General features: G+C 52.0%; 1 protein-coding gene across 1 annotated transcript in view; it reads right to left on the bottom strand.

Moving 5' to 3' along the window:
• The window catches only part of KATNIP (katanin interacting protein), a 169,054-nt gene that overhangs the window by 10,465 nt on the left and 132,852 nt on the right, over positions 1 to 25,737 (bottom strand). Inside the window, exons 16-21 of the mRNA XM_069486777.1 lie at positions 22,262 to 23,135; positions 15,223 to 15,948; positions 13,541 to 13,746; positions 12,219 to 12,297; positions 6,656 to 6,833; positions 2,381 to 2,546 (exon numbers count right to left, since the gene is read on the bottom strand). Of these exons, the coding sequence (XP_069342878.1) occupies positions 2,381 to 2,546; positions 6,656 to 6,833; positions 12,219 to 12,297; positions 13,541 to 13,746; positions 15,223 to 15,948; positions 22,262 to 23,135 (2,229 nt within the window). The remainder of the gene's footprint in view (positions 1 to 2,380; positions 2,547 to 6,655; positions 6,834 to 12,218; positions 12,298 to 13,540; positions 13,747 to 15,222; positions 15,949 to 22,261; positions 23,136 to 25,737) is intronic.

Below are 25,737 nucleotides of genomic sequence, written 5' to 3' on the forward strand. Positions count from 1 at the left end.
CTCATTCCTTCTTCAAATCCCGGCTCACACATCAACACTTCTCCTGGAACTTTCCCGCAGGACATGATCAGCTAATTCCTGATCTTTCTTCTCATAGCACTTAACTTTTTTTTTTTTTTTGGTGGTGAGGGGTGGCATGTACTACCTAGCAGTGTCCTCAGTGGTTTCTGGGGCTCTCTTATGGCAGAGACCCCAGCCGGACCATCTCTATATCTGTCTCAGGGCCTGGAACACAGTAGGTGCTTACTAAGAGCTTAGTGTATTCATGAGGATTTGGGCCAACCTGCCCCCCATTCTAGCCAGATCTCCAGCCAGATGGTGAGATGTACCAGTAAGTCTCAGGGTCTCGGGGCAGGAGAGGGCAGGCGGGCAGAGGGGTGGTAGCTGGCCCCCTCTTTCTCTCTACCGATTCCAGAGCCAGGTTCTCCTCAACACCTTACTCCGCCTTCATGGCCAGCAGTGGGCGCAGCTGCTGATGACATTGGTGGAGCCTCCCCTTCAGGAGATGCTGAGAAGAAGTGGGGGGCTGCCCTGGGTCTCATGTGCCCCTGGGGTCCTTTGCTCCCTCAGCATTGGGGGATCCCTCTGTCAGTCACCCACAGGACGTGCAAACCTGAGAAGTGTGGGCTTGTTGGCCGCAGGTGCGGCAGCCACGTGGACCTGGTCTCTGTCTCTCCGCACCTGTCCACCCTGCGTCCTCAAGGCTGACTCCTCGTGCGTCCCAGACTTTTGCCACTTGCCTCAAGGGGGCGCCTGCTGGGCTTGGAGCCAGCAGGACATAGCCTGGAGCTGCCAGGGTCACAGAGTAAAGCAGAGGTGGAGGAAGCCTCTTATCCACCCCCCAGGGCCAACGCCTCCTCCAGGAAGCAGCTGTGACTTCCCCCAGGCAGAGCCAGTCCCCTGTCCTCTGTTCATTCCCAGGGAGGTGGTTTCTATGATCAGCTTCATCTAAGGAAACCGGAGTTCAGAGAGGCCGAGCAACGTGCCCCAGGGCCCTGGCACCAAGCGCGTGCGGGGCCAGGACCAGGTGCTCAGGAGGGCCTCGGAGGGTGGGCATCTCAGTCACAGCCTCCACACACTGCACGTGGGGATCTGCCCCTCAGGCCACGTGCCGTCCCATCTCCCTCACCACAGGTGGCCCTTGTCATTGGCCCTGAGGCTGCTGGGGCCCAGACCTGTGAAGCAGGCACTCAGTCACAGAAGCTCAGCTAGTCAAGGGAACGTAAAGGCCCCAGGGCACGACTCAAGGCAGAAGATGGTGTTTCTAGTGCCGATATAGCCGACTCTCAACACGCGGAGCCTGAGGGACGGCACGAAACTGCCTGGTCAGAGGAGCCCCAGACACACGCTGGCTCGGCTCCCGCCATCCCCCGAGGGTTGCGGGGCTGCTGACCCCATGGCGGTAAATGTGACAGAGTCCTCGAGGCCCTACGGGTCTCACAGAAGAGACTCCCCGCCATGGTGCACAGTGAGGAGCCCACGGCTGGGGACCACCCAAGACCGGGTCCTGGCTTTGTTGACTTTTATGTGGCAAAGGTGAGGCCACCCCTCCTGAGGCAGGTGTCGCCCCCTCCTCATTTTACAGATGAGGACACAGCCCAGGGAAAGCTGGCCTCTCGCCAAACGTCACACAGCTGGTAAGGGTCAGAGCTGTGATCAGGCTCCGGTCCCCCTGAGATCAGGGCCCCAACTGCATTGCTGCCTTTTCGGTGGCCTTACATGATGGGAGGGACCAAACGTGCATCACCCATAGTCACCTGAGGTCAGAAAGGCCTGTGGAAAGGGGCTGTTCCGGTGCTGTCTTCTCCTTCCCACCCGGCTGTGTCTTATTAGCCCCCTGCTTCTTCACGCCCAGCAAGAGAAGACCACCAGGTGGAAGTCACAGGTGTGGGCTCCGGGCCTGGCGGGCCTGCACGGACCCTCTAGCTGTGTGACCTCGGGCCAGTGACTGAGACTTTCTGAGCGTCAGTTTAATACCCTGCGAGACAGGGGCAATGACACCTGGCTCCAGCGGCGGGACGAGGATCAGCGCAATGACAAATGCACGTGAGTGTCCGGCACAGGCCTGGCCACCGAGGTGCTCAGCGGGTATCAGAGCCGTAATGACCGAGACAAGCTGGGGGCCGGGCCTGCTGAGGGCCCCCCGGCACCAGAAGAATCAACGCTCTGTAGTCTCCTGAGGCTGCCCTGGGCTCTCTAGTCTGCGTTTGCTGTTTGCAGAAGGAAACAGCAGCGTGTGCCCTCCCTAGACATTACGCCCCCAGCTCCCTTTGGAAGGTTCTAGAGGATTTATGTTCCTCTCCGGCAGCCATGGCAGCCATTCATCAAGGTGCCATTTTCCTGACAGTGGACTGAGCGCGGCCGCTGTCCCCCGGCTTACCCCTCGATAGGTGTCCTCGGGAGATTTATTGTAGTTCCAGAAACGCAGGCCCGCGATGCTTTCGGCCCTGTCGAAGCGGATGGTGACCACGTGGTCCAGCCCCGGCGAGAAGGGGATCAGCCACATGTGCTCGTCCTCCATGGTGATGTTGGTGCCATCGATTAACCTGCACGCAGTGGGGACGGAGCGGCGGGCTGGGGCGGGGCAGAGGGGGATGCCCCCCGCCCACCCGTCTCCCCAGGGCACCCCCTGCCTGGCACTGGCCTGGCGGGGTCAGGCTCACTGGGGGGAGATGTGACTAATTAGAGCCACAGTGAGGAGTCATCTCTCATCTATGAAATTTGACAAAATTTTAAAGAAAGGGAAAAAAAAAAAAAAAAACCAGCCTATGCTCTTAAAGGAGTGGTGAAACAATCCCCAGCGTTTTTTTTAAAAAGGGAAAATGTGTCATTTTCAGAATTCTTTAACTCAACGATCCTATTTCTAGGATTTTTTTTTCCCCTAATGAAAATTGATTCCACATGTTGGAAAGGCTATCTGCACAAAGATATTCATTACAGAGTTAATTATGCTGGCAAAAGAAAAAAAAAAAAGATAACCTAAAAGATCTCAAAATAGGGAAATGGCTAAGTATTTTTTTTTTTTTTTATTTTTTAAAACCAACCTGACCTGGGATAAAGTAAATTGTCTAGTGGTTCACAGGACACTCATGAGGACGCTGCAGTGACATGGAAAAGGCTGGCCACGGGACGGCAGGGACACTGATTATAATGCTATAAAACGAGGACAAGGACCAGGGGGGGTTGTACAAAAGTAAAAAACATATTTGGGTCAGAGGGTATGGAAGTGAATATTTTCTCAATTTTCCAAACTTCCTGTACAGTTGCTGTGTTGACTTCATGGCGTATTTGGAAGGAAGTGTGGCCCTTCCTCCTTGTGCTGCGTAAGGGGACATCCTAAAGCTCCAGGGTGAACTTGGCAGCTCTTCGCTTGGGACAAGCACAGCAGGGGCAGGTGACTCTGTGTAACTGCGCAGCCTGGGAATCCCAGGGAGGCTCCTAGCCACTGGGAGGGCAGCCCCGGCGCCCTCGTGCTCTTCCCAGCCATTGTCCTGGGCCTGTCACCTCAGCCCCATCGCACTCTCGTCCTTGCCAATTTCTGCCTCCTCTGATTGGGATGTCCTGCCTCCGTCTCAAGTCTGCCTGTGTTTGTCCCAAGGACCAGACCTCTTCTGGCTGCCCGGGACTGCCCAGTGCGCCTTAGCACAGACCCCAGACCTTGTCCTCATGGCTCTGGCCACGTGTGCGGCATTGCCATTCAGAGGCCCGGCCCCGGAGAAAGGGGCCCAGCTCTCAGCCTCTTTAGCAAGCCCTGCCCTCTCCCCGCCCAGTTACCTGAGCTTCCTCTCCCCCCCACCCCTGGATTCCTGGTGCCTTGAGGCCGCTGCACTGGGAGAAACTCAGCCTGCTGCCACATTGCCTAGATTTTTCAAATAAACTTTTTTTCCTTTTATATTTTAAAGTTTTGGATTTAGAATAAATCTAAGTGTTCATCCAAGAAGGTAATGTTTCTTTTTTCTCTAAAAGGCTGTTATTAAATTGATGGATGATGTGTCTTACAATTGCTGGCATCTTAAAACTGAAGACATTCAGCAGTTCAACACGGGGATGTTTATGGAACTAAGCTGACTGAGGACTACCACTAGAGAACCTTTTATTTCTTTCCAAAAGCAATTACCCTTCTGTCCTAGAAATGGATCTGCCCCCATAGCAAAACTGCTGCCCAGTCTTGCGAGCAGAGAGAATTGCTGAGGAATTTATAGCTGACAGTGAAAAGAGGGCGCTACAGACACTCTCAGGAATATCTACATGAATTCCTAGCCCTGTCCATAAAAATCCCTGGAAACACTGACCAACCCAGTAGCAGAGTGCATCCCTAGTGGCCAGATTATGGTCTCTACATACCACTTCCCACTAAAAGGAATCAGGGCTTCTTGGAGAAATGCCTGATTCCAGGTCTGGGACAAGAAATATACAAGATGAGCCTGGAACATCCTGTACATCAAAAGGCAAGAAAGTTGGTAGAGATGACTTTGTCAAAAGGACCCAGGAGCTCCTAGTGTCCAAGAGGGGACCATTTGAGTATCAGTAAGGATTAAAACCCTTCCAACACAGTACTGTAAGTTTAAACCCATACATTTATAATAATATTCAAAAACAAACAGACAAATGTTTTAGAAGATGCTAGAGAAACAGTTTGTTATTTTGACAATTGAAGGAACAAAGGCTGCCTTTCCTGTTTGAATTGTACCGCAGAGTAACCAAATAATTGAGGATAATTTTCTCTTTACGGCAGTAATTTCAGCAAATACATGAAAACAGGAATGATACGACTAGAGAATTACCATTTTGCAATCTCTAATGAATTAACGGACTTAGGCACAGAGGAGAACTGGCCGCCATCATCACAAAAAGCCCAGACATTATGCACGTCCCGATCGATGCACACACAGAGCATCCACATGGTCATCTCACCCCGATGCTCAAACCTCAATCTGATCAGGCCTCTGGATCTAATTAACAATGTACCAGAAATACAGGGCACTGAGGAAGCAGTTTAGATGCAACCGGCAAAATCTACTTGGTTTCTTCAACACAGATACAAATTTATAAGAAAAAAAGAGAAAAAGATGGAAGGCAACTAGAGATTACATGAGGTTTCAGATACACATCAACCGATCCCAATGCACGGGTCTACGCGGATCTCAATTCCAGTGAGCACACCGTTAACAAGCGGGAGGGAGACTGTCAGGGGATCACGGACCTGCTGGGTATCTGGAATCTCAGAAATCACTGCTAACTTTTTAAAGTATAACAATGGTACTGAGATTACATTTTCTTTTTAAAGTCCTTATTGTTTAGAGATACATCTTGTAATACGTAGAGATGAAATGCTGTCAGGCCTGGGATTTGCTGCCCGATGACTGGGACCAAGGGGGTGGGTGGTAAGGGGGTGGGTGGATGAACACGCTGGGCCATGTGTCGATCACTTCTGCAGCTGACCGGGAGCTGGGTACACAGGCTCCAAGTCTAAGCCATCAGGAAGGTGACGGGCTGGGATCCAGGGGTTCAGAGTGGCCCATGAGCCGTCAATGACAGTAGGGGTGAGGGCCACCTTAAAGGAGAGCAGGGAAGAGCCCTCTACTGCCCCCCCAGGCATGCTCTGGGCCAGGCCAAGCGGAGGGTGGGGGGTGGGGCTGCAATGTGACAATCCCCTTCCCATCCCCCAGCCATGGGAATTATTGGCCCTGATTCCACTGGGAAGGAAACCAAGACGGAGGGGGACAGTATAACTCAGTGGTTAGGTGCATGGGTGTTGGTGTCCCACGGGCCTGCATTCAGACCATGACTCTGCCACTTAATTGGTCGGGGTGGCCTCTGGCCGGTTTTAGTGTCCCTGTATCTCAGTTTCCTCATCAGTAAAGTAGGGGTGATGATACCACTTTTCTCATAGGGCTGTTTGAGGCTCCAATGAATGAACATCTGTAACCTGCTTAGCATAGTCCAGTGCCTGGCATTTATTTAATAAGTGCTCAATAAATGGCAGCTATAGAAGAGTTACTATTACCATTACTGCTATGATTGGAGAGGTTAAGAAACTTACTTAATGGTTGGCGTGGGGCAGGGAGGGATTTGAACTCTCATCTCTCTGACTCCCCAAGCCTCTCGTTCACACCTCCAGGCAGTGCCCAGGCCCTGCAGCTGTCCAGAGCAGGGGGCCTGAGCGCCGGCCTGTGGGTTACAGGGTCCCTGTGGATCAGTGCTATCGCTGAGGTTTGTTCCCGTATCGACTTGATCCAACCTGGGCTTATGAAATCTGACAAGTGCAGGCGAAAGTGTAGCTGCAGCTGCCTGAGGAGACTTGCTCAGCAATCACCTCCAGCCTCAGTCCCCCAAGAGGCCTGGGTCACTCATGCGTAGACGCGGAGCCGTCCTCTGCAGAGGTTTACAGGCAGCCACTGCGGGTGAGGCACTACGCTAAGCACAGTGGAGAAAACAAACCACAGAGGTGTCTGGAAGCATGAAGACCTGCCTTTGAATCCTGCCTACCACTGCTGGCTGTGTGGCCCTGGGAGGCTCAGCCCCCTTTCCACAGGGTGGCCAGGGGAGGTGACATAGGGGATGCCATTTGATGTTTGTGTCTGAAGTCTAAGATGCTGAAAAGGGTCCCCAAAACCCTGCGGCCAGGAAAGTTAAGCTTCTAATAGCCACTTACTTGTCCAGGGTCCGGGAGTCATCGGTGTACTCGGGGAGGTCATTTAAGTCTCGGGGGGAGGCGGAGATCTGGTGCAGGAGGACGGGCAGGGCCTGTCCATCCTTGCCCACCACTTCCAGGCCAGTGAGCCCCAGGTAGTGGAGGTCCCCCCAGGACGCAGAGAAATTCAGCTGAAGGCCTGCAACAGCAACAAGAGTGGCCTATCAGCTCCAGACACTCCGTAGGGTATCTAAGACGGAGACAGGAAGAGGAGTGAGCCTCAGCCTCCTTCTATCAACTTGAACCCAGACTGAAAGTGCCTCGAGAGTGGGCTCTGCACCTTTCCTCCCGGTGACCTCAGGCCCAGGCCACTGCTGATGCTCAGGAAATGCCTGCAGGCTGAAGGGACTTAGTGTTTTTTAGACCCACACATGGCCCTCTCTTCACCTATCAGATCACGGCACCCTGCCCCACACTGAACACCCTTGTGCCACTTCCCATGCTGTTTGGCCAACAGGGCATTCCCCATATGGCTTCTGCCGCTTCTCCTGTCTCATCATGCACCAGGGACCCTGGGCCCACCCAGACTGTCTTCCAGTTGCTCATATTCATATTCCTCTCTCCCACCACAGGGCCTTTGCACATGCTGGTCCCCCCCTCTAGAACTCACCCTTCAGCTCCCAGCTCCCTTCCTCGGGGAAGCCCTCCTGACTTCTTTCCCCAGGTCAAACCTCCCTTTGTAGCCTCCCGTGCCACTGGGCACTTCCTCTTCCAAGCCCTGGTCACCACTGTAATCTTGTGATCTGGCATCTTCCCTGCTAGCTGGTTAACTCCCCGAGGGAGAAACCCCGTCTGTTTTTCTAGACTCTTGTGTCCTCAGAGCCTGGCACAGTGCCTAGCACATAGTAAGAGCTCGGTACAGATGGAATGATTGTTTTTTTTTTATCTGTTAATTGTTTATTTATCATGAGAAACTATTCCTTAGCCCTCCTATTCATGTCTCATCGCTCCGGAACACAGGTCAGTGACAAACTCCTGTGCAACTCAACCCAAAGAAATTTTTTTTTTTTTTTTTTTTTTTTGAGACAGAGTCTCACTCTGTTGCCCGGACTAGAGTGCCGTGGCGTCAGCCTAGCTCACAGCAACCTCAAACTCCTGAGCTCAAGCGATCCTCCTGTCTCAGCCTCCCGAGTAGCTGGGACTACAGGCATGCGCCACCATGCCCGGCTAATTTTTTCTATATATATTTTTAGCTGTCCATATAATTTCTTTCTATTTTTAGTAGAGATGGGGTCTCGTTCTTGCTCAGGCTGGTCTCGAACTCCTGAGCTCAAACGATCCGCCCACCTCGGCCTCCCAGAGTGCTAGGATTACAGGCGTGAGCCACCGCGCCCGGCCCCAAAGAAATTCTTTACATTCAAAAATCACTCTCCATTCTGAAAGATACCAGCCTTCCTCATCTCCTCAAAATCTTTCCCGGAATCATAATTTCTATAGAAATGTGCATATGCCTCCTCCTTTCTCAGTTCAGCCACAGCAAACTCAGAGAGAGCTGCAACCCCCAGGGATAGAGCAAATGTTCCAGCACTATGAAATTGCAGACGTCTGGCCAGAAGGCCGCACATCTGAGGCTCCGCTAAAGCACTGGAAGCAGTGGTAGTTATTGTCCTTGATAGGTTTGTCAACCTCAAGACGTCCTTCCTGGCTGACGGAGAAATGAACTGCCCGAATGATTAGGCAAGTCACTAAGTGGCGGCGGTTCCATCAGTGAACCCCGACGTCGGGAACTGACATCTTGTGCAAATTGGCTACCGTCATAAGGATTCACGTGGACTCAGGGTAAAAGAAGTGACCTGTGGTGACACCTCCATCCTTTTGCCCCTGCTCTATCAGAGACCATTTAGAAGTGACCTTCTGTGGCCCTGGGGCAAAATGGCCCAGGTGAGTCATTCATTTGCCCAGAAAGTTTACATCAAATGAATCTCTTGGTCAAGCCCTGTCTGATAACTGGCAGAACTTCTCTCTCCTTAATGGTCTCCCACTGGAGCAGGACCAAGCTCAATGAACGCTTCTACCCTTGGAGAATTTGTCGCTCATCTTAGCACCCTTTTGGGCGGCTGAGTTGAAAAGACACTCTTTGCAGGTTTGCAGAGTGCCAGCACTGCAGGTCTGGCAGGGGAAGGATGCCACCTGGTCCCAGTCCGCTGCAACTCAGACGGGGACCCGGAAGGCCAGAGAGGTGAAGGGGCTTCTTTGTGGCAGGAAGTGGGGCCGGGTCACCTAACCTCCCTGGAGCTCAGTGTCCTCTCTTATGTCCCTGTCATTTCCTGACATTCTTTTTGTAACTCAGCCCTCAGATCCTTCTGCACCTTACTTCCAAGAGTGAGGGAGCAACACCACCTCCCCTTGTGAAAACAAAAGAGATGGTGGCCCGGGTCCTCCCAAGCCTGAAATGTCTTTGTTTGCCTGGCAACTGTGCTATGATTCCATCGAATTTGGGGCAGATCCGAAAAGTGATTACTCTCCTTTTTGAGCTAATACCCAACGTTCCATATTCATTTTCCTCGGCTGTATCAATTAGTATTTATACAAATGGAAATTAATTTTGTTATTTCTCTCCCATGTTTCAGCCCTCTCAGCTCCTTTCTTATTCATCACTGCTGATATTTGCAAAACTTCCAAAATTAGTGTCATCCGCAAATTAGCAAGTCACATCTCCCCTTTCAAAACATTAATAGGATTGGCTGTATTTACCAGCCCCAACGTGCTCCCCGGGGTCACTTTATTGAAGCTCTCCCCATCTGCACAGGCTGGGGGAGCGGACTGAGGATTTTGGATCCAGTGAGGGAAAAGGCAAAGGTTCAGAGAGGAGAGACGCAGAAATCACAGGCCTCAAAACACACGCAGAACGTGCTCGGCTGAGAGGCTCTCCTGCCTTCCTACTGAGAGGAGGAGAGATGAGAAATTACATTTTTCCTTGTAGTAAAAAGGTCTCTGAGCTCTACTCCAGGGCGAAATTCCCAAAGGCATTGAAATAACATCTCTGGGAAAGGTCAGGAGCCGGTTCAGCAGGAAGCACACGTACAGACCGCATCATCAGAGGAAGGGGACAGCGGCTGCCTCTGCCCGGCCAGCACTCCCGCCTGCCTTCCTCCTTCTCCTGGTTATGCGGCACTCTGATCTCCTCCCGAGAACCGCCCAGTGCTCGGGCTACACTCTCTGAGTGGCTGACCCCTCGCCCTGGGCCCAGAGGTGGGCCTGTGACCCGTGTTTTCCATCTCCCACGGCCACCCACCGTGGTGAGTCACAGCGATGGGTTTCAGGAGGGACACCTGACCCAAACCAGGCCCAGAGACTTCATTCTAGGACAGTTATTGGACCTATTGGGAAACAGAAGTTCTCTTTTATCTGGGGCTTCTGTGTAGAAGGTAGATGAAACAGAGCTTCCAGGAGTTTCTATGTGGACAGGCCTGAATGGGAGAAGGGGAAGGGAGGAAAACAAGGCAGAAAGAAGGAGAGAGATACCAAGTCTCGATGGCATCACTTTTGTATCTGGATCCAGCTTTGTGGGAAACTAGCGACCCCTAACTTTTAGTAGCACAAGCCAATAAATTGCCTTTTTTGCTTAACTCAGTTTGAATTCAATTTCCATTCATTGTTCAACAACAACAACAACAACAACAACAAAAAAAAAAAAAAAAAAAAAAAAGAATCCTGACGAACCTAGGGAGCACCAAACTGAATAAAAAATGATTGCTGTCTTTTGGAACCTCGCAGCTTCATGGGAGATGCTGACTCTTGCATAAAGAGGAAGCTTTGAAGGTGGCCTGTAATCCCAGCACTTTGGGAGGCTGAGGCAGGAATATGGCCTGAGACCAGGAGTTTGAGACCAGCCTGGGCAACATAGTAAGACCCTGTCTCTAGAAAAAAAAAAAAAAAAAAATTAGCTGGGTGTGGTGGCACGAGCCTGTAGTCCCAGTTACTCAGGAGGCTGAGGCAGGAGGATCACTTGAGCCCAGAAGCTTGAGGCTGCAGTGAGCTATGATGGCACCACTGCACTCCAGCCTGAGTGACAGAGTGAGACTCTGTCTCTAACAAAAAGAGGAAGGGGATGTGGAGCACACCCAGGCACTGCCCAGACTCCCATCCCACCCCCAGGACCAAAGGACTTAGTCCTCCAGTGGCCGGAAGTGCTCACCCCTGGGCCCCCACCATGACTGTCTTTGGCTGAAGACAGTCGCCTTGCGGAAGGCCATGCTCCTCCTGAGGGACAGCCCACACCCGACGCCGTGTTGATGCAGATGTGTAAGGACGGCCTCCTCACCCAACTCAGACAGCCCCAGATCACCTTCCCAGCTCCCATGGTCCCCGTGGAGCTGGCTGAGGCCTCGATGTGGCCGCACCACAGACCAGCTTCTTCCTCTGCCCAGTCCTGCCTCCTGCCCTTGGCCGTAAGAGCCCGTCCCAGGAGACGCCAATTCAGAGTCTGCCTCTGGGGCACCCAAGCAGCACCAAGCAGGGATGGACAGAGCAGGCCCCAAGCTGAGGACGTGGCTTGCACAGAAGCCTGCGTGTGAGTGGTGTGGGGAGGAGTGTGACAGGGGCTAACACCGGAACACACGGGAATGTTCCAGCTTCCTTCTGAAGAGGAGGCTGGGGACGGGGGCAGAGGGAGAACGACAGTGTCACATCTTTTATTTTCAAAGATTAACTGGAAGCAGGTGACGGGCACAGGGGGCAGGAAAGAGCAGGAGGTGAGGCTCCTGCAGGAGCCTCGTTAACAGGGTCTGGCGGGGAGGAGATCACAGTCAGCCGTGACCTCAGGCCCGAGGCCTGCCCGGGGCGGACGCTGACGTGGATGGTGTGGATTAAGATGGAACTGTCTGGAAGGGTAAATGGAAAGAGAAGACAGATGAAGAGACAGGTGATGGACCTAGATGGGACCCAGATGGGACCTACTCAGAGGTCACAAACGGGCAGCTGGCTGGCCAGACACACAATATGTGTTTTATTTGGCTCATGCAATATTTTAAAACATTAAAAAATTAGTCACTAACATTTAAGGATCAGGAGATTTCACATAAAAGTCTGGATCTCCAACTTCTGAGATGAAGACCTGGTACCCTGGGCCCGCCCGTGGAGCAGGGGGATGCGGGTTTTTTCTGCTCACGTGTCTGCTCTGAGGTGGAGTTTGAAGAGGCCGCCTGACCCACTGCCCTGACAGAGGCTTTGCGTCTCTTCTGGCTCTAACGCCCTCTTGTTCTATACTTTCTAGGTGCCAACTACAGCCTCCTGGGTCAGGGGCACAGCTAACATGCAGGGCGCCTGCATGCAGAATGCAAAAATGCCTCTCTGGGAGGGCAAATGGCAAAGAGTTGCCCCTCTCTGGAGCGGCGCAGCCCTGCTAGGCCAGTGAGCCAAGTGCTGGCTGGTTTCAGCCCCTACTTGCCCCCATGGTGTGTCTGAACAGTGTACAACTGGCCCGACTGTCCAGGGAGACCCTATCCCAAGTGACCACAACCCCTCCCCCCAACCCATAAAAGTCCTCCTTCCACCTGACACTGTCCCAGGAGTTGGTACTCACAGATCCCATGGTAGATGCCTGGCTCTGGCGTGGTGACTTCAGGGACAGGGGGACAGGGTGGCAGCTCTAGCTCCAGGACCTGCACACGGGTTTGGGGAGAAGCAGAGGAAAAAGGTGGTGGTTTTAGTGATACCCACACAGCTGGCTGGCTGTTTCTCCAGACACTGCTGCCCACCCCATGCCCAGGGAAGTCCTGTGTCTTTTCTTGGATTCCCTGCCTCTGTGGAAGCTCCGTGACTAGCGAGATGGGCAGGCCCAGAGAGACTCGCGTGTCTGAATCCCTGCCGGCAGCTCCTGTTGGTAGGGGAGGGGCCGGAAGCTAACAGCTAAGATGCTGAGATTTTCTTGAACAAGGAAGGACTCAATAAATGTTTATCTAGTGATCTGGAGGAAGGAAGGAAGGAAGAAGGGAGGAGGTGGGGAGGGAAGGAGGAAGAATTCAAACCACAGAGAGTGATTCTCAGCCTTGGCTGTTCACTGAATCAGAATTTCTATGGGTGGGGCCCAGGCATCTGCATTTTTAAAGCTCGCCAGGTGATTCCCTTGGGTGCCCAGGACGAACAGTCCTGGTCTATATATAGACAGTCCAAGGGGGGCTGCTACATGCCACTTCTTGGGTCTCATGTATAAACTATTTGCTCATTATCTCTCTGCACCATAAATTAGGGCAAAGTGCCTCTACTACTTTACAGACAGGAAAGCGGAGAAGTGAAAAGATGAGAAGTTGCTGATCTTCCGTGACATGGAGAGAGGGCTCCCTCTCTGTCCTCTCAGGGCTGGGCCCCAATAGAGTGGCTTGTAAGGGCCTTTGTCATTTGGAAAATAGTTTCTGCTCAAAGGGCTGTCATGAGGGTGAAACACAATAACACCGTGCACCCTGCTTGGATCGCGATACACGTTCAACACACCATGGCTATGACGATCACTATTGGAGTCATAACTCTGCCTGCTAAAGGCATTTCTGCGCCCTTCCATCAAAAACAACAGTGAGTGATCAAAACGCAACCCAAAGCACAGATTCCCCGAGACTGCCAACCTCTAAATGACAGAGATGACACAAAGCCGATTTCTCCTGGCTTTGATTAAAATCTGAATACTTTCTTTACTTCGGCTAAAATAAATAAATAAATAAATAAATAAAAAATAAGAAATAATTAGAGAATGAAATATGACATCCAGGACAAAACAACGAAGTAGAAAAATGGGAAATGTCAAAACAGTGGCACCTGCAGCTTAAAAGACGTTCATCTTCATTCTCCTGACTCTACTCTGAATCAGGAGAAGAAACGTACCCAGGGGTCCCCCGGGGCCCCAGTTCCTACCGGGTCCCCAGCCCACAGGCCGGCCTGGGTGAAGGGCCGCTCGTCCCTGTCGCCGTCGGCCGTGCTGGGCCTCCTCAGCGCCTCCTCGTACTGCAGGCTGCCCGGGCCCTCCGTGTCGATGTCAAACGTCTCATCAGAACAGAATATGGCCTCGAGAATGTCGTCGTCGGTCGTGAATAAGATCGTGTCTCCAAAGTGCTCTGGGGCTGGTGGGTTACCAAGAAGACGGAACGGTCACCTCACCCCAAATCCCAATGATTTGTAGGTCAATAACCTAAACTCATTAACCTTTGTGCTACACAATCCCATACCACTAACCGGTATTGATTGGTGTAAGTGAACCTTATGATTCTTCACATGGTTGGGAATGGGATTCATGTATGGTAAGAACCACACAGATCTGAGGAAGGGACCTAATCTAATGAGAATCACTGTGATCCGTCATCAAGCAAGTGACATCTGTTTGATGTGGACAAGGCAGTGTAGCAGATGCTGTGGGTGCCTCACCCAGATCCCTGCTGATCCTTTTTGCAGACTGCCTTGCCTAGGAGTTACGCCTCCAACCGGGGCAGCCTGGCTCCCCTGACCCACCGGCCTGTGGGCTCCAGCAGCCTGCTCCTTTGCCTTACAGCAGGAAAGACCCTGCAGTTTATGCTCCAGAGCTCCCCCGGGATCGGGCTGAGGCTGGGCTTCCCCTGAACTATCCTTGCCTGACTGCCCCAGCTTTCTCTTAAAGACTCCCTCAATAAGTCACTCGTTGAAGAATCCCTTGTCAGACTGAAATTCTAGGAACCTAAGCCAGGTACCTAATGGAGGAGTTTTGGGTTTTTTTTGTTTGTTTGCTTTGTTTTGTTTTGAGACAGAGTCTTGCTCTGTCGCCCCAGCTGGAGTGCAGTGGGGTCATCATAGCTCACTGCAACCTCAAACTCCTGGGCTTAAGGGATCCTCCTGCCTCAGTCTCCTGAGTGGCTGGGACTACAGCGTGCACTAGCACACCCGGCTAATTTTTTCTATTTTTATTTGCCAGGCTAATTTTTTTTTTTCCTATTTTTTTTTTTTTTTTTTTGGTTGAGACAGAGTCTCACTGTTGCCCAGGCTAGAGTGAGTGCCGTGGCGTCAGCCTAGTTCACAGCAACCTCAGACTTCTCGGCTTAAGCGATCCTACTGCCTCAGCCTCCTGAGTAGCTGGGACTACAGGCATGTGCCACTATGTCCGGCTAATTTTTTCTATATAGATTTTTAGTTGTCCATATAATTTCTTTCTATTTTTAGTAGAGACGGGGTCTCGCTCTTGCTCAGGCTGGTCTCGAACTCCTGACCTCGAGCGATCCACCCGCCTCAGCCTCCCAGAGTGCTAGGATTACAGGTGTGAGCCACCACGCCCGGCCTTTTTCCTATTTTTTAGTAGAGACAGGGTCTCGCTCTTGCTCAGACTGGTCTCGAACTCCTGCCCTCAAGCAATCCTCCTGCCGCAGCCTCCCAGAGTGCTAGGATTACAGGCGTGAGCCACCGCACCCCGCCTTTAATGGAGGAGTTTAAGTGAGGTCTGCTCTAGCACACCCATGCTCCAAGAGGTGAGGAGTAGACCAGGTCTATGCTAGCCACTGGGTTTATTTTTATCCTCAGATCCTCAGTGAGTAGCAGACAGGGGCTTTGAGAACATTCTTATAGACATACCGTACCTCCCGTCAGGGTTCCGGAGGCCTTGGCGATTTCTCCTTCAAAGATGCACTGGGCGTCTAATAGCATCGTGATGTCCTTCACGCCGCGGAAGGAATGGATCCGAGATTTATTGTAATTCCAAATCCTGATCAGGGCGACATGGCAAGGGTACACGAAGTCGATGGAGATGGAGTGGGACTTGCCCGGCGTGAAAGGGGCCAGCCAGACGTGCATGTCATCCTGGGTCCTGTTCACCCCGTCGATGAGGTTGGTGACCACACGGGGGTCCTTCCCATAGGCTGGTAAAATATTGATGTCGGGGGGTTCTGCTTTAATGTTTGAAATTTGCACCGGCTCTCCCTTGGAACTGAATATTTCTACTCCGTTGAGGCCAACATAGTGTCTGTCCCCCCACGTAGACTGGATGTGGATGACCAAGTGCTGTCCATAAGGCAAGGTGGGGATTTTAAAGTCACCCCCATCATCTGTCTCTCCAGAGCAGCCATCCTGCGCTCTCAGTGGCTCTGGCTTCTCGTCCTTCCAGGGTGGCGGCTGGTCGCTGTGCCGGCCGCTCCTCTGCTGCTGCAGGAACTCGTCCAGGACGTCCCCCTGGAACTCCATGCTGGAGATGCGTCCCCGGTGGGAGCGGTCAAAGGCACTGAGGGAGTTCCACGACTCCTGCAGCATGTGTTCCTGTTCACTGTGCCACTTCGACCGTGGCGGCTTCCTGGTGGACCAGGGGTCTTCTGGAAGAAAGGACACAGGAGGGGTGAAGCCCTGTTAGCAGCACGTGTGGCAGTGGGGACCCTTAGAGACTGTCTCATATAGCAGCTCTCAGCTAACAGGGCCACCTCGCGGGGGGCGGGGGTGGTGCATTCTAGAAACCAGTGGGGCTGCTCTTGGCTGTCTCATTGCCAGAGAGGCCCTCCTGGCGCTTGACTTATGGGGCTGGGGATGCTACAACCCGCACTGCCTGGGACGGTCCCGGCACACAGTGTGGTCTCCTGTCCCACACAACTTTTGACTGTCCTGCTGGACACTAAGGTTGGTAAAAAAAAAAAAATTATTTATGATCACTCAAGTCTAGAACCTGTTTGTTTTTACAGAAAAACAAAGTATTTTTGATAGACTTTGAATTTTCTCAGAATGCAACTCTCATGACCGGGGCCAACGCAGCTGCCCGGGGCTCCTGAGTCAGCAACATGAGGATTCGCGCTCGCGGCTGACACAGTCATGTGACACTAACAGCGCTTTCAGAGACGATTTAATGGCAGGTGGAAGGCTCATAAAAGAATGTTAAATGGAAGAAAGCCAGATACGCAATTTTAGATGCAGCACATCTTAGAGCGGGTGACATGCACCAGTGTGCTAACAGCGATGTTCATAGTTTCTGGGTGGTGAGTCAGAAGGACTTTTATTTTCTTCTTTGTAAGTTTATCTTCTAAGTTCCCTCCGTGTATTGCTTTTATTTTTTTTTTATTTTAATTTATTTTATTTTATTTTAAAAAGAGAGATGGGGGTCTCATTCTTGCTCAGGCTGGTCTTGAACTCCTGACCTCAAGCAATCCTCCTGCCTTGGCCTCCCAGAGTGCTAGCATTACAGGCGTGAGCCACCCGTGCCTGGCCTTTTTAATTTAATTTTATAATTTTTTTTCTTTCCTTTCACTTTTTCTGGCCATGTGAGGTAGAACGTGTATTGCTTTTATAATCAAGAAAGAATGCTATTGAAAAAGCCAACGCGCCAGGTATATTACAAGGTAGGGAATTTCCTTCTCCACGTGGCTGAGCCCCGTGTCCCAAGCACGTGGAGGGCGCAGGCCCAGCCCTCAGAGGGGCAGCTCGGCAGGCCTCACTCTCCTCCCTGGAAAATCGAAAAGTCCCGGTGTGCGCATCAAGTAGGGGCCTGTCCTCACAGCCACGCCGCGGCTAACCGCCATCTAAGGGTGTCATTCTGGAAAAACAGCAGCTGATGACACTGACATTCTGTTTTTTCTGCTCTCATATCGTACTGTGCACTCCATTTTCTGCCTGTCTCCTAGGGGGCTTGGCGCCATCAATTATCTCCTCTCTCCAGAATCTTCAATCACTCCTTCCCCACTGGTGCCTTCCCCTCTCTCTGCCTGCAGACATGCATACATCTCTCCTACCTAAAAGAGAAGAAAGGAAAAGGAAGCTGCCCTGCTCCTGTGGCTCCCTCCGACCACTGTCCTATTTTCTCTCTGTCGCTCAGAGGCTCTGCCTCCCACCACTCCCAGCTTCTCTCAACCCCCTGCCACCTGGAGCCTCTTTCCAGTGTGATTGTTTGACCCACCCAAACTCCACTTCCCCCTCTCCTGGGAGCAACACCCTGGGTCCCCCCACCTTTGGGCCACCTAGGTCGGCGCTGACGGAATCTTTCTAAGCTAGGCTCGGAGGGGCTATCTTTAAACTGGCGGGGCTGAGCTGGTAGGACGGAGGCACGAAATTGCCAGGGGCCATACTGCTACTCTGTGGGGAGAACCAGCCAACCTGAGAATGAAGCCAACATGGGGAATGTGAGCCCAGAGATGGAGACAGAGTCCTGATGACATCATTTGAGCTCCTGGATCCAGCCATGCCTGAAGTCAATCTCCTGGTGGCTTTCTGTTCTTCGCATTTATAATAGTCCCACAGTTTCCTCGGCCCTCCACTGAAATGGCTTTCTCCAGGTGAACAATGACTCCCAGTCTTTGTCAGTCCTCATTCCGTGTTTGACATCACAGGCAAACCTCTTCCATTGCACCTGCCCCTCCACTGGCTTAGGAGACACTATATGTCCCTGGTTCTCTGCCTCCCCCACTCACAGCTCCTCTCTCTCCATCATCACAGTGCCACCCTTTGACACCCTCAGTCTGGGGGTGGCTCAAGGCCCGGGCCAGTCCTCTCCCGACATTGCCATCCCTTGTCACCCCTCTTCTGGCTCCTGGCTCCCAGGGAGGTACTGTTCAACTTTACACATCAAGTTCTGCCTTTTCTACCCCGGGCACCATCTTCCAATTCCAACCATCCTTGGGGGGCCCAGACATGTCCACTCTGTCACTTCAGTCCCCACGTGCCTGAAACTGAGTTTGTCATGACCCCTCTAGCTGGCATTGCCTCTCTTGCCCTGAGAATCAAGACAACCCAAGTCACCATGCCCACGGGGCCGAGTGTGGCCCTGCTGACTTCCCAGCCTCCCCCGCCTCCCCCAACAGCCATCTGCTCCAGCCACGCTGGCCCCTGATCATGGACACACCCAGTCCCTTTGTGCCCCTGCCAGAAATGCTCTGCCTCCAGATGCCCACTTAGCTGGCTTTCTTGTCACCTGCCTCCTTGGGGAGGCCTTCTCTGCCACCTCATCCTTGTTCCCCGATGTGTCCCAGAGCCTAGCACAGCACCTGGTACCTGGTACCTGGAAATGCCAGTGAAGGATGGACTGTTGGCACCATCCCTTCCGCAGCCCCTGGGATCAGGCCTGGAGGCTGAGGGACTCCCCCTTCAACTGTCCTCTCCCTTCCCCTCCTTCTCATCTGCCACTGAAAAAGATACCAGAAGTTTCTTCCATCCTGTCCTCCCAGGCATGATGCTTAACATCTGGCAGAAAGCACTACCCATATGGGTCACCATGACTTCAGTTTATGTGATTTGATTTCCACTGACTACAACGAATGGCCTGGGTCAGTCTGCAAGTGCATCGAGGAGACAGCACCAAGCGTCATGTGTCAGGGACTCACCCTGTGCTGCCTCTGCCTGGGTGTCTGAGATAGGCAGGGACTTTGGTGTCATTCTGTGTCTGTTTTCTAACCTATTCTCCCTGAGTTGCATACTCTGGGTTTAAAAGCAGAGAAGTGTAGCCTTGCTCCTGGACCTGTTAGATGTCACAGCTGGCTGGGGGCCCACGTGTCTCTCTGTCTGGAGAACACGCTGCTCACCACTCCTTGAGTGTTGGGAGCTGCTGGGATCAGTGCTTTGTCCTGTCATTGCCAACATTTCTATCTACAAGCTGAACAGACAGCAGAAAGCTGCTGCTTCAGTCTCCAGTCAACACAGTCTGGGCGGGACCACCAATTACGAGGTGACGGGATCAAAGATTCCAAAATACTCCTGGTTTGAGACTAATAGGAACCATGGAGCTCTGAATTTTAGTTTATCAAAATCGACTATACCACCACGAGATATGCAGTAATTGCTACTAAAACAAGAAATGAAAAAGGACATAGAGAGATATAACAGAGCCATGTTTATTCTAATGAACTGCCTTCCAGCCACTGCTGATTGGACAAGGACTGGACACTTGACCCAAGTAGACCAATCAGCGTCTCCCCTGAGACTGTGGAATTGGCTGCTGGAAGAAGAGCTGGGACACAGTCACTCTAGGGCTGTGAGGCCATTTCCTGCCATGGGAATAGAGCATAGAAAGCCAGTCTCACGAGGACGGTGAGGAGAAGTGGACCCACAGAGAAACAGAGGTAAGGCCTAGCAACCCTGGACAGACAGGGAGAAGCTTCCTTGGTTCCCTGGCTCTCTGGCTCCTCGTTCTGGTTCTGTGATGAGCAGCTATACTTCCTGCCTCTGGGGTTGAGGAGCTCTTTGAGCTTTCTCCAAATAACACTCCCTTTACTGCTCAAGCGGGGCTGATAAGATCTCATTTACCTACAGCCAACTGACCCCTCTGAAAGATGACCATACCTCTGAAATGCAGATGACATTCAATGAGACGCTCTGTTGGGCAAAAGGATTCCCAGGCTCTCTCTCATGGCGACAACGCGATTCCAATACCTGGGAAACACTTGGGCACTCACTCATTCTGCCAGCGTCGTTGGAGGGCTTGGCCTGCACCTTTCCTGAAGGGCATAGCTATGGGATTTGGCTCTGGGTAATGGAGAGTTTAAAATTTCTAAGCAACTTTCCTTTTTAGCATGACCAGCTTAACAAGCATTAAATCTCGAGGGCTCAGTATTTAATGTGTCATTGAAGCAAGCACTGAAATGCCTAGAAAGAAATTAAAGTGAGAGAAAGTCTTCTGATGTTAGAATAATGCCCGTCATCCTGGAACTCCCAGAGGCTCTGTGTGTCTGTTTACTGGGAAAGGTTGCAATTGCCCGGCTCTCCTGGGTGGGCTGCTGACAACAGCTGTGTTGACAGGCCACTGTAGTGATCTGAAGCATGTGTGTTGGAGCTGGCCAGCCTGGATTAGAATCACGCTCTCACCCTTACTGGCTATGACCAGAAGAAAACTACTGAAACCTTGCATTCTCTTTATCTGTAAAATGGGACTGTCGTGAGGCTTACAGCTCACTCAGGTAACATGCCTGGCCCACGCCATGCATGTGGCCGTCACAGTTCCTTCTTACCATCCTTCCTGCCACTCTGCAGAGGACCTGCCATCAGCCAGGCACCTGTCCTCAGAGAGCTTCTTGATTCTTCCCTCCCGCTCTGCTCTTCTTCCTGACACCCAGCCTCCGTGTTAAGTCTGAGAAGGGGTGAGTCACAAAAATCTGTAAGGCTGGGGAACCAGAGGGGCAGCTCTGCACAGGAAGGCACTCAGGGTCAGAGGAACTCGCTCCAGTATCCCAAGTGACATATCAGGTGTCTGTCTACCAGACAAACAGAGTAGATGCCGATTTGATTCATTAAAAAATAAGTGCATCAGTTTTGCATACAGATACACCACCTAGAGGCAGAACCAGAGTGGGGTGATGGTGATGACGACAGTAACAGCGACAGCTAACATCTTTGGGATGCTCCCATGGGCCAGACACTGTGCCACACGCTGGGCCAGTATGATCCCATCTGATCCTCCCAGCACCCCAGTGGGTACTATTAGCATCATTTTACAGATGAGGAAATGAGGTTCAGAGGAGTTTCAGAACCTGCCCAAGGGTGGACTGGAGTTGACAAAGCCAGGATACATGTCCAGGCAGTCTGACTCCAGGGCTTGTGCTCTCCTGCGGTGTGGGGTGGGCTTAAATTCAGAGAACCTTCAGGTAAGCCCTGGTGTGGTAGGTCTGAGTGCTCACATCCACGTGAGTGTAAAGTAGGGTAAAGGACGTCCACGTCTGAGCTAATGTTGAAATAATAGCCACTACTCCCCAAGCACTCTCCACATGCCAGGCCCTGTGTCACCATTTTGAAGCCATCATCTTATTCATTCCTTGAAACGCTAAGGGGAGGGAGTCATTCCCATTTTACAGATGAAAACAGTGAGGCTCATAAAGTGGAGCACCTGGCTAGAGGTCCCAGACCTATAAGTAGCAGAGCTTGGACTCAAATAGTTTGACCCCCAGCTGCTGCACTGCACTTCTTCCCAGGAGCCAAATCTGAGAGCAAATATTTAGACTCCCAGACTCCGCCAGATAGATCCTCCTTTCAGAATCGGGAACGTCCGAGGAGATAATCTACTGCAAAGTTCACACAGCTCTCACCGTGAGTCCTGCCGACAGATGTGACTTTCTGGACACACACAGTGGTTTATAAATAATTTCAATGAGTTGCTAATGTTGAAACAAAAGAATATTCCATTTTTCTAGCTTCTCTTGAAAAAAGGAAAGGGGAAGTCTGGCAGGCTGGCCTTGCATTCCTGAGTGCCGACCGGAAGCCCGAGTGGAACGGCAGGTGTCCCCTTAGTGGGGTTGGGCTTTCCAGTTTGCCAAACTCCTCACCACTCCCTATGCTACTTCTGACACCCAGGCAAGTATCCACTGCTAGGTGTCGTCACACTTGTGTCATTTTTCTAACAGAACAGTGAGAACAAAGTGAAGTAATTAGAGACCAATGTCTCTATTAAAGGTAGAATAACGAAGTCCAGATTGCAAAAGCCATGCATTATAAGAAAAATGGGCAAAGGGACATATCTTGGTTGCAATGACAAGTATATGTATGAGTTTATCATGCAAAAATGTATCTTGCCCATTTCACTTTTATCCCACCTCTGTGGCCCCTGAGACAGTGAATTTGTGACCCCTAATTGAAGACAATGCCCTGTTTCACAGATGAGGGAACTGAGGTCCAGGGAGGCTCAGGGATGACAGTGCCCGAGTCAGGCTGCTTCCTGGAGCTTACCTCTGCTGGCCGGTTGGTTGTCACCATGGCTGCCGCTGATGGTATCCTTCCTCATGCTCCTCCTCCCACTAGCAGGGCGCTCCCTGGTGGGGGGCTGGTTAAAGATGTCTAAGTCATCACTATACATTTTTGGGGTTCCCCTCTGCAGTCTCTCACTGGCGATGACATTCCGGCTGGTCACCCGCCCTTGCTCATGCCAGGGGCCTTTATCCCCAGCCTCGGTCTGTCCAGGACCTTCACCAGTGACATCTGACAGGAGTCTGCCCTTCTGGTCGGGGGGCTTCTCAGGACTCAGCCAGAGGGGTTTGGGCTTCCCGTCTTCCTGCTTCCTGCCTTTCCCTGTGGGAGAAGGTTGTAACCAGGATGGAGTTTTCCCAGGTGGCTCAGAGATTTTTCTGCTCGTGAGGTTTTCCAGTTGTTGGATCAGAGAGGGCTCCTCGTCAAGAGGAGGGCATCCCCCACGTGGGGAGGTGGCAGGGGCACCGGGCAGGTCACCCATCGAAGCAGGGGCTGCCAGCAATCTTAAATCTTCCTCCAACTTGGACAAACTGTCTTTCGTGCAATTAGTAGAATTCATCCTTTCTCCAGATAAATCACCTTGTGAAGAAAGCTTCACATCCACTAATGCTTCAGCTGGCTGCGAGCAACTGAGACCGGGCTCCTTGTCCCCATCGGTGCCAGGCATCTTGGGGACATCCTTGCTTTCCTCTGCGCAAGCACTCACGGAGATCTCTCGCTCACTGTCCTCCCTCTTCACACTGACCGGGATGCTGCGGTCCACTGGGGCCTCCCCATCTCCTTTGTCTAACTCGCCATCAAAGATGAGGTTTTTGTTGACATAAAGCTTCACGTTCTTGGCACCAATGCTGGGATCCTAAAAACACAAAATTTAACAAAATGAAGATGCTTGGCATCAGACTGCTGTATCAAATTTTGGAAGTAGAAGATACCAAAAGAGAAAAATGTAAAATGCTAGAAACGTGAGCTTTATAAAAACCCCAGCGCTGGGGGTGTTAAACAAGGCTTGGCCTCATTTCTGTGTGAACCGTTACATACTCTATAAATCAAAGGACTTTCACAAAGGGATGGCCTCAATCGCTGTCTTCGTCATCATTACCGCCTGGCGGGACATTTGTAACAGCCTACTAATTGGTCTCCCTGCTTCCCGGCTCTTGCTACTTCAACCTCAACTTCACATTGCCACCAGAGTTCATTTTCTCCAACAGCAAATCTGCCCAGTCATTCCCCTTTGTGAAATCCTTCATGTTTTTTCACAGCGGATGGCAACGGGTCTTTAAGCACGGTTCCTGGGCCGTCTGCATGAGAAGAGCCCGGCGTGTGTATTAAATGCAGGCTCCCTGGGCTCCACGGGTGACATAATTTGGGTGTCCTGAAAGCAAAGCCAGAGAAAGGACTCGGGGGGTGTAAGTAGCTTATTTGGCAAGTGATCCCAAGGGGAAGTGGAGAAGATAAGATAGGGAAGGGAAAAAACACAAAAACTTTTGATCTGGTCATTCTGTGGCCAGCTAGGGCTCCTTCCCACTGGTGCCCACTGAGGAACCCAAAGAATGAATGAACGCCTCTCAGAAACGCCGCTACAGAGACCGGGGCGTTTATCCACTGCTTGTTGAAGGCTGCCCTGGGGGGCACGGATGCCCCACACGTGTGCAAGCTGAGTGCGCCCCCATGGCAGAGGGCCTGGCAGCCCCTGAGGTGGAGCACGGTCCCCACGGCGGGGATGGGGGAGGCAAGGGCATGCGCTGTGGGGACCCCTGCCTCAAGGGTGGTCTCTAGGGAGTCTCCAACAAGTTTTCTAGATGATTCCTTTGCAGGAGGAGGTGGGGAACCCAGGACGACGGATGACTTCCAAACCCCTTGGCATGACACACAGTGACTTTCACAAAAGGGCCTCCCTCTAGCTTTCCCGTGTCCTTGTGCCCCTATGTCGTGCAGGTGTTCAGCGTCCCTCTGTTTATGCCTAAAATACAATCACACTTCCTCCTGCTGCTGTGTCTCGTCTGCTTTACAGTAAAACTCTGGGCTTTTTTTTTTTCACAGCTTTATCGAGGAAGATAATATATACCTCATACACTAACCTTTGCGTACTTAAAGGGAGCAACTTGATAAGTTTCAACACGTGTGTACACCCATGAAGCCACCTCCACTCTCAAGAGAATGAAATGCCCATCACCCCCAAAGTTTCCTCGTTCCCTTGGTAATCCCTCACCCGCCTTCTGCCCCGGCCCCAGGCCACCCTCCAGCTACTTTCCCTCACTACCCATTGTTTGCCTTTTTTGGAAATTTTATTTAAAGGAACCATGCAGTATGCACTCTTTTTTTTTGCCTGGCTTCTCTCACTCAGCATAACTACTCTTGAGATTTATCTGTGTTGTGTGAATCAATAGTTTTTTCCCTTTTTATGGCTGTGGAATATTCCATTGCAGGGGCACCCCACGATTCGTCTGTCACCCTTACAGCGAAACTCTGAGAGCTGCTGTCACTGTGGCCCCTCCTCCCGTGGCCTCCGTGGGGCTCCTGCCTGTGCCTCCCCATGGATCCAACAGCTAGGGTGAGGGACTGTCCTTGCTTGTCTGGGACGATGCTGATTTACACCTGTTGTCCTGGTGTAATCACTATAGAGTCCTCCTTTCACTCTCAGCAGTGTCCAGGTTCCAACAATAAATTACCAGGTGTGGGCAACTGCCAAAGCCAATGGAAAATTCTCGGTCCTCAGTAGTGCAGCAGCTCAGCAGTAACTAGGCAGTCAGCCACTCCTTCTCCTTGATGGATTTCCTTCCATGGGCTTCCATGGGCTTCTGCGACTCTGCATCCATCCGCTTTTCCTCCTGCCCCTTGGGCTGTCCCTGTCCGGGCAGGGGCCTGAGCCTCCCTGGGCTCCCCCCGGGGCTCCTGCGCTGCCCACTAGCTGGTCCCATCCAGCTCACCCTCGTGGCAATGGCTGCCAGTCATTTTAATCTGCACCCCTGGCCTCTCCCCAAGCGACCACTTGACCCCTCTTCCTGGCTATTGAATGGGTATCTCAACCTTAAAATGCCCCAAACAAAATTCTTAGATCACTTTCCCCAAACCTGGTCTTCTCCATCTTAAAGATGGTTCCACCACTGGAGAAGTTGCCAAGAAACTAGGGGTCGCCTCAGTCTTTCTCGCTTTCTCACTCACATGTCCAGTCTGTCGGCAAGTCCCTCAGCTCCATTTCCAAAACACACCCCGACTCTGACCCCTTCTCTCCCAGCGCGCTGCTGCCTCCCTCGCCCAGGCCACTGTCATCTCTCCCGGGGACGCCACCGTCGCCTCCTAACTGGTCTCTCTGCTTCCACTCTGGGCTCTCCCCACCCTGCACACCGCTTCATTTCTACGCAGCGGCAGTTGTTTTGTTTAACAACTTAAATCGGATCATGGTGGCCTCCTGTTGAAAGCTGCCCAACTGACGCTAAATCCTAACCCCCTCCAGGGGC

This window comes from Eulemur rufifrons, chromosome 14 (assembly GCF_041146395.1).
Source record: "Eulemur rufifrons isolate Redbay chromosome 14, OSU_ERuf_1, whole genome shotgun sequence".
Taxonomy (NCBI): domain Eukaryota; kingdom Metazoa; phylum Chordata; class Mammalia; order Primates; family Lemuridae; genus Eulemur; species Eulemur rufifrons.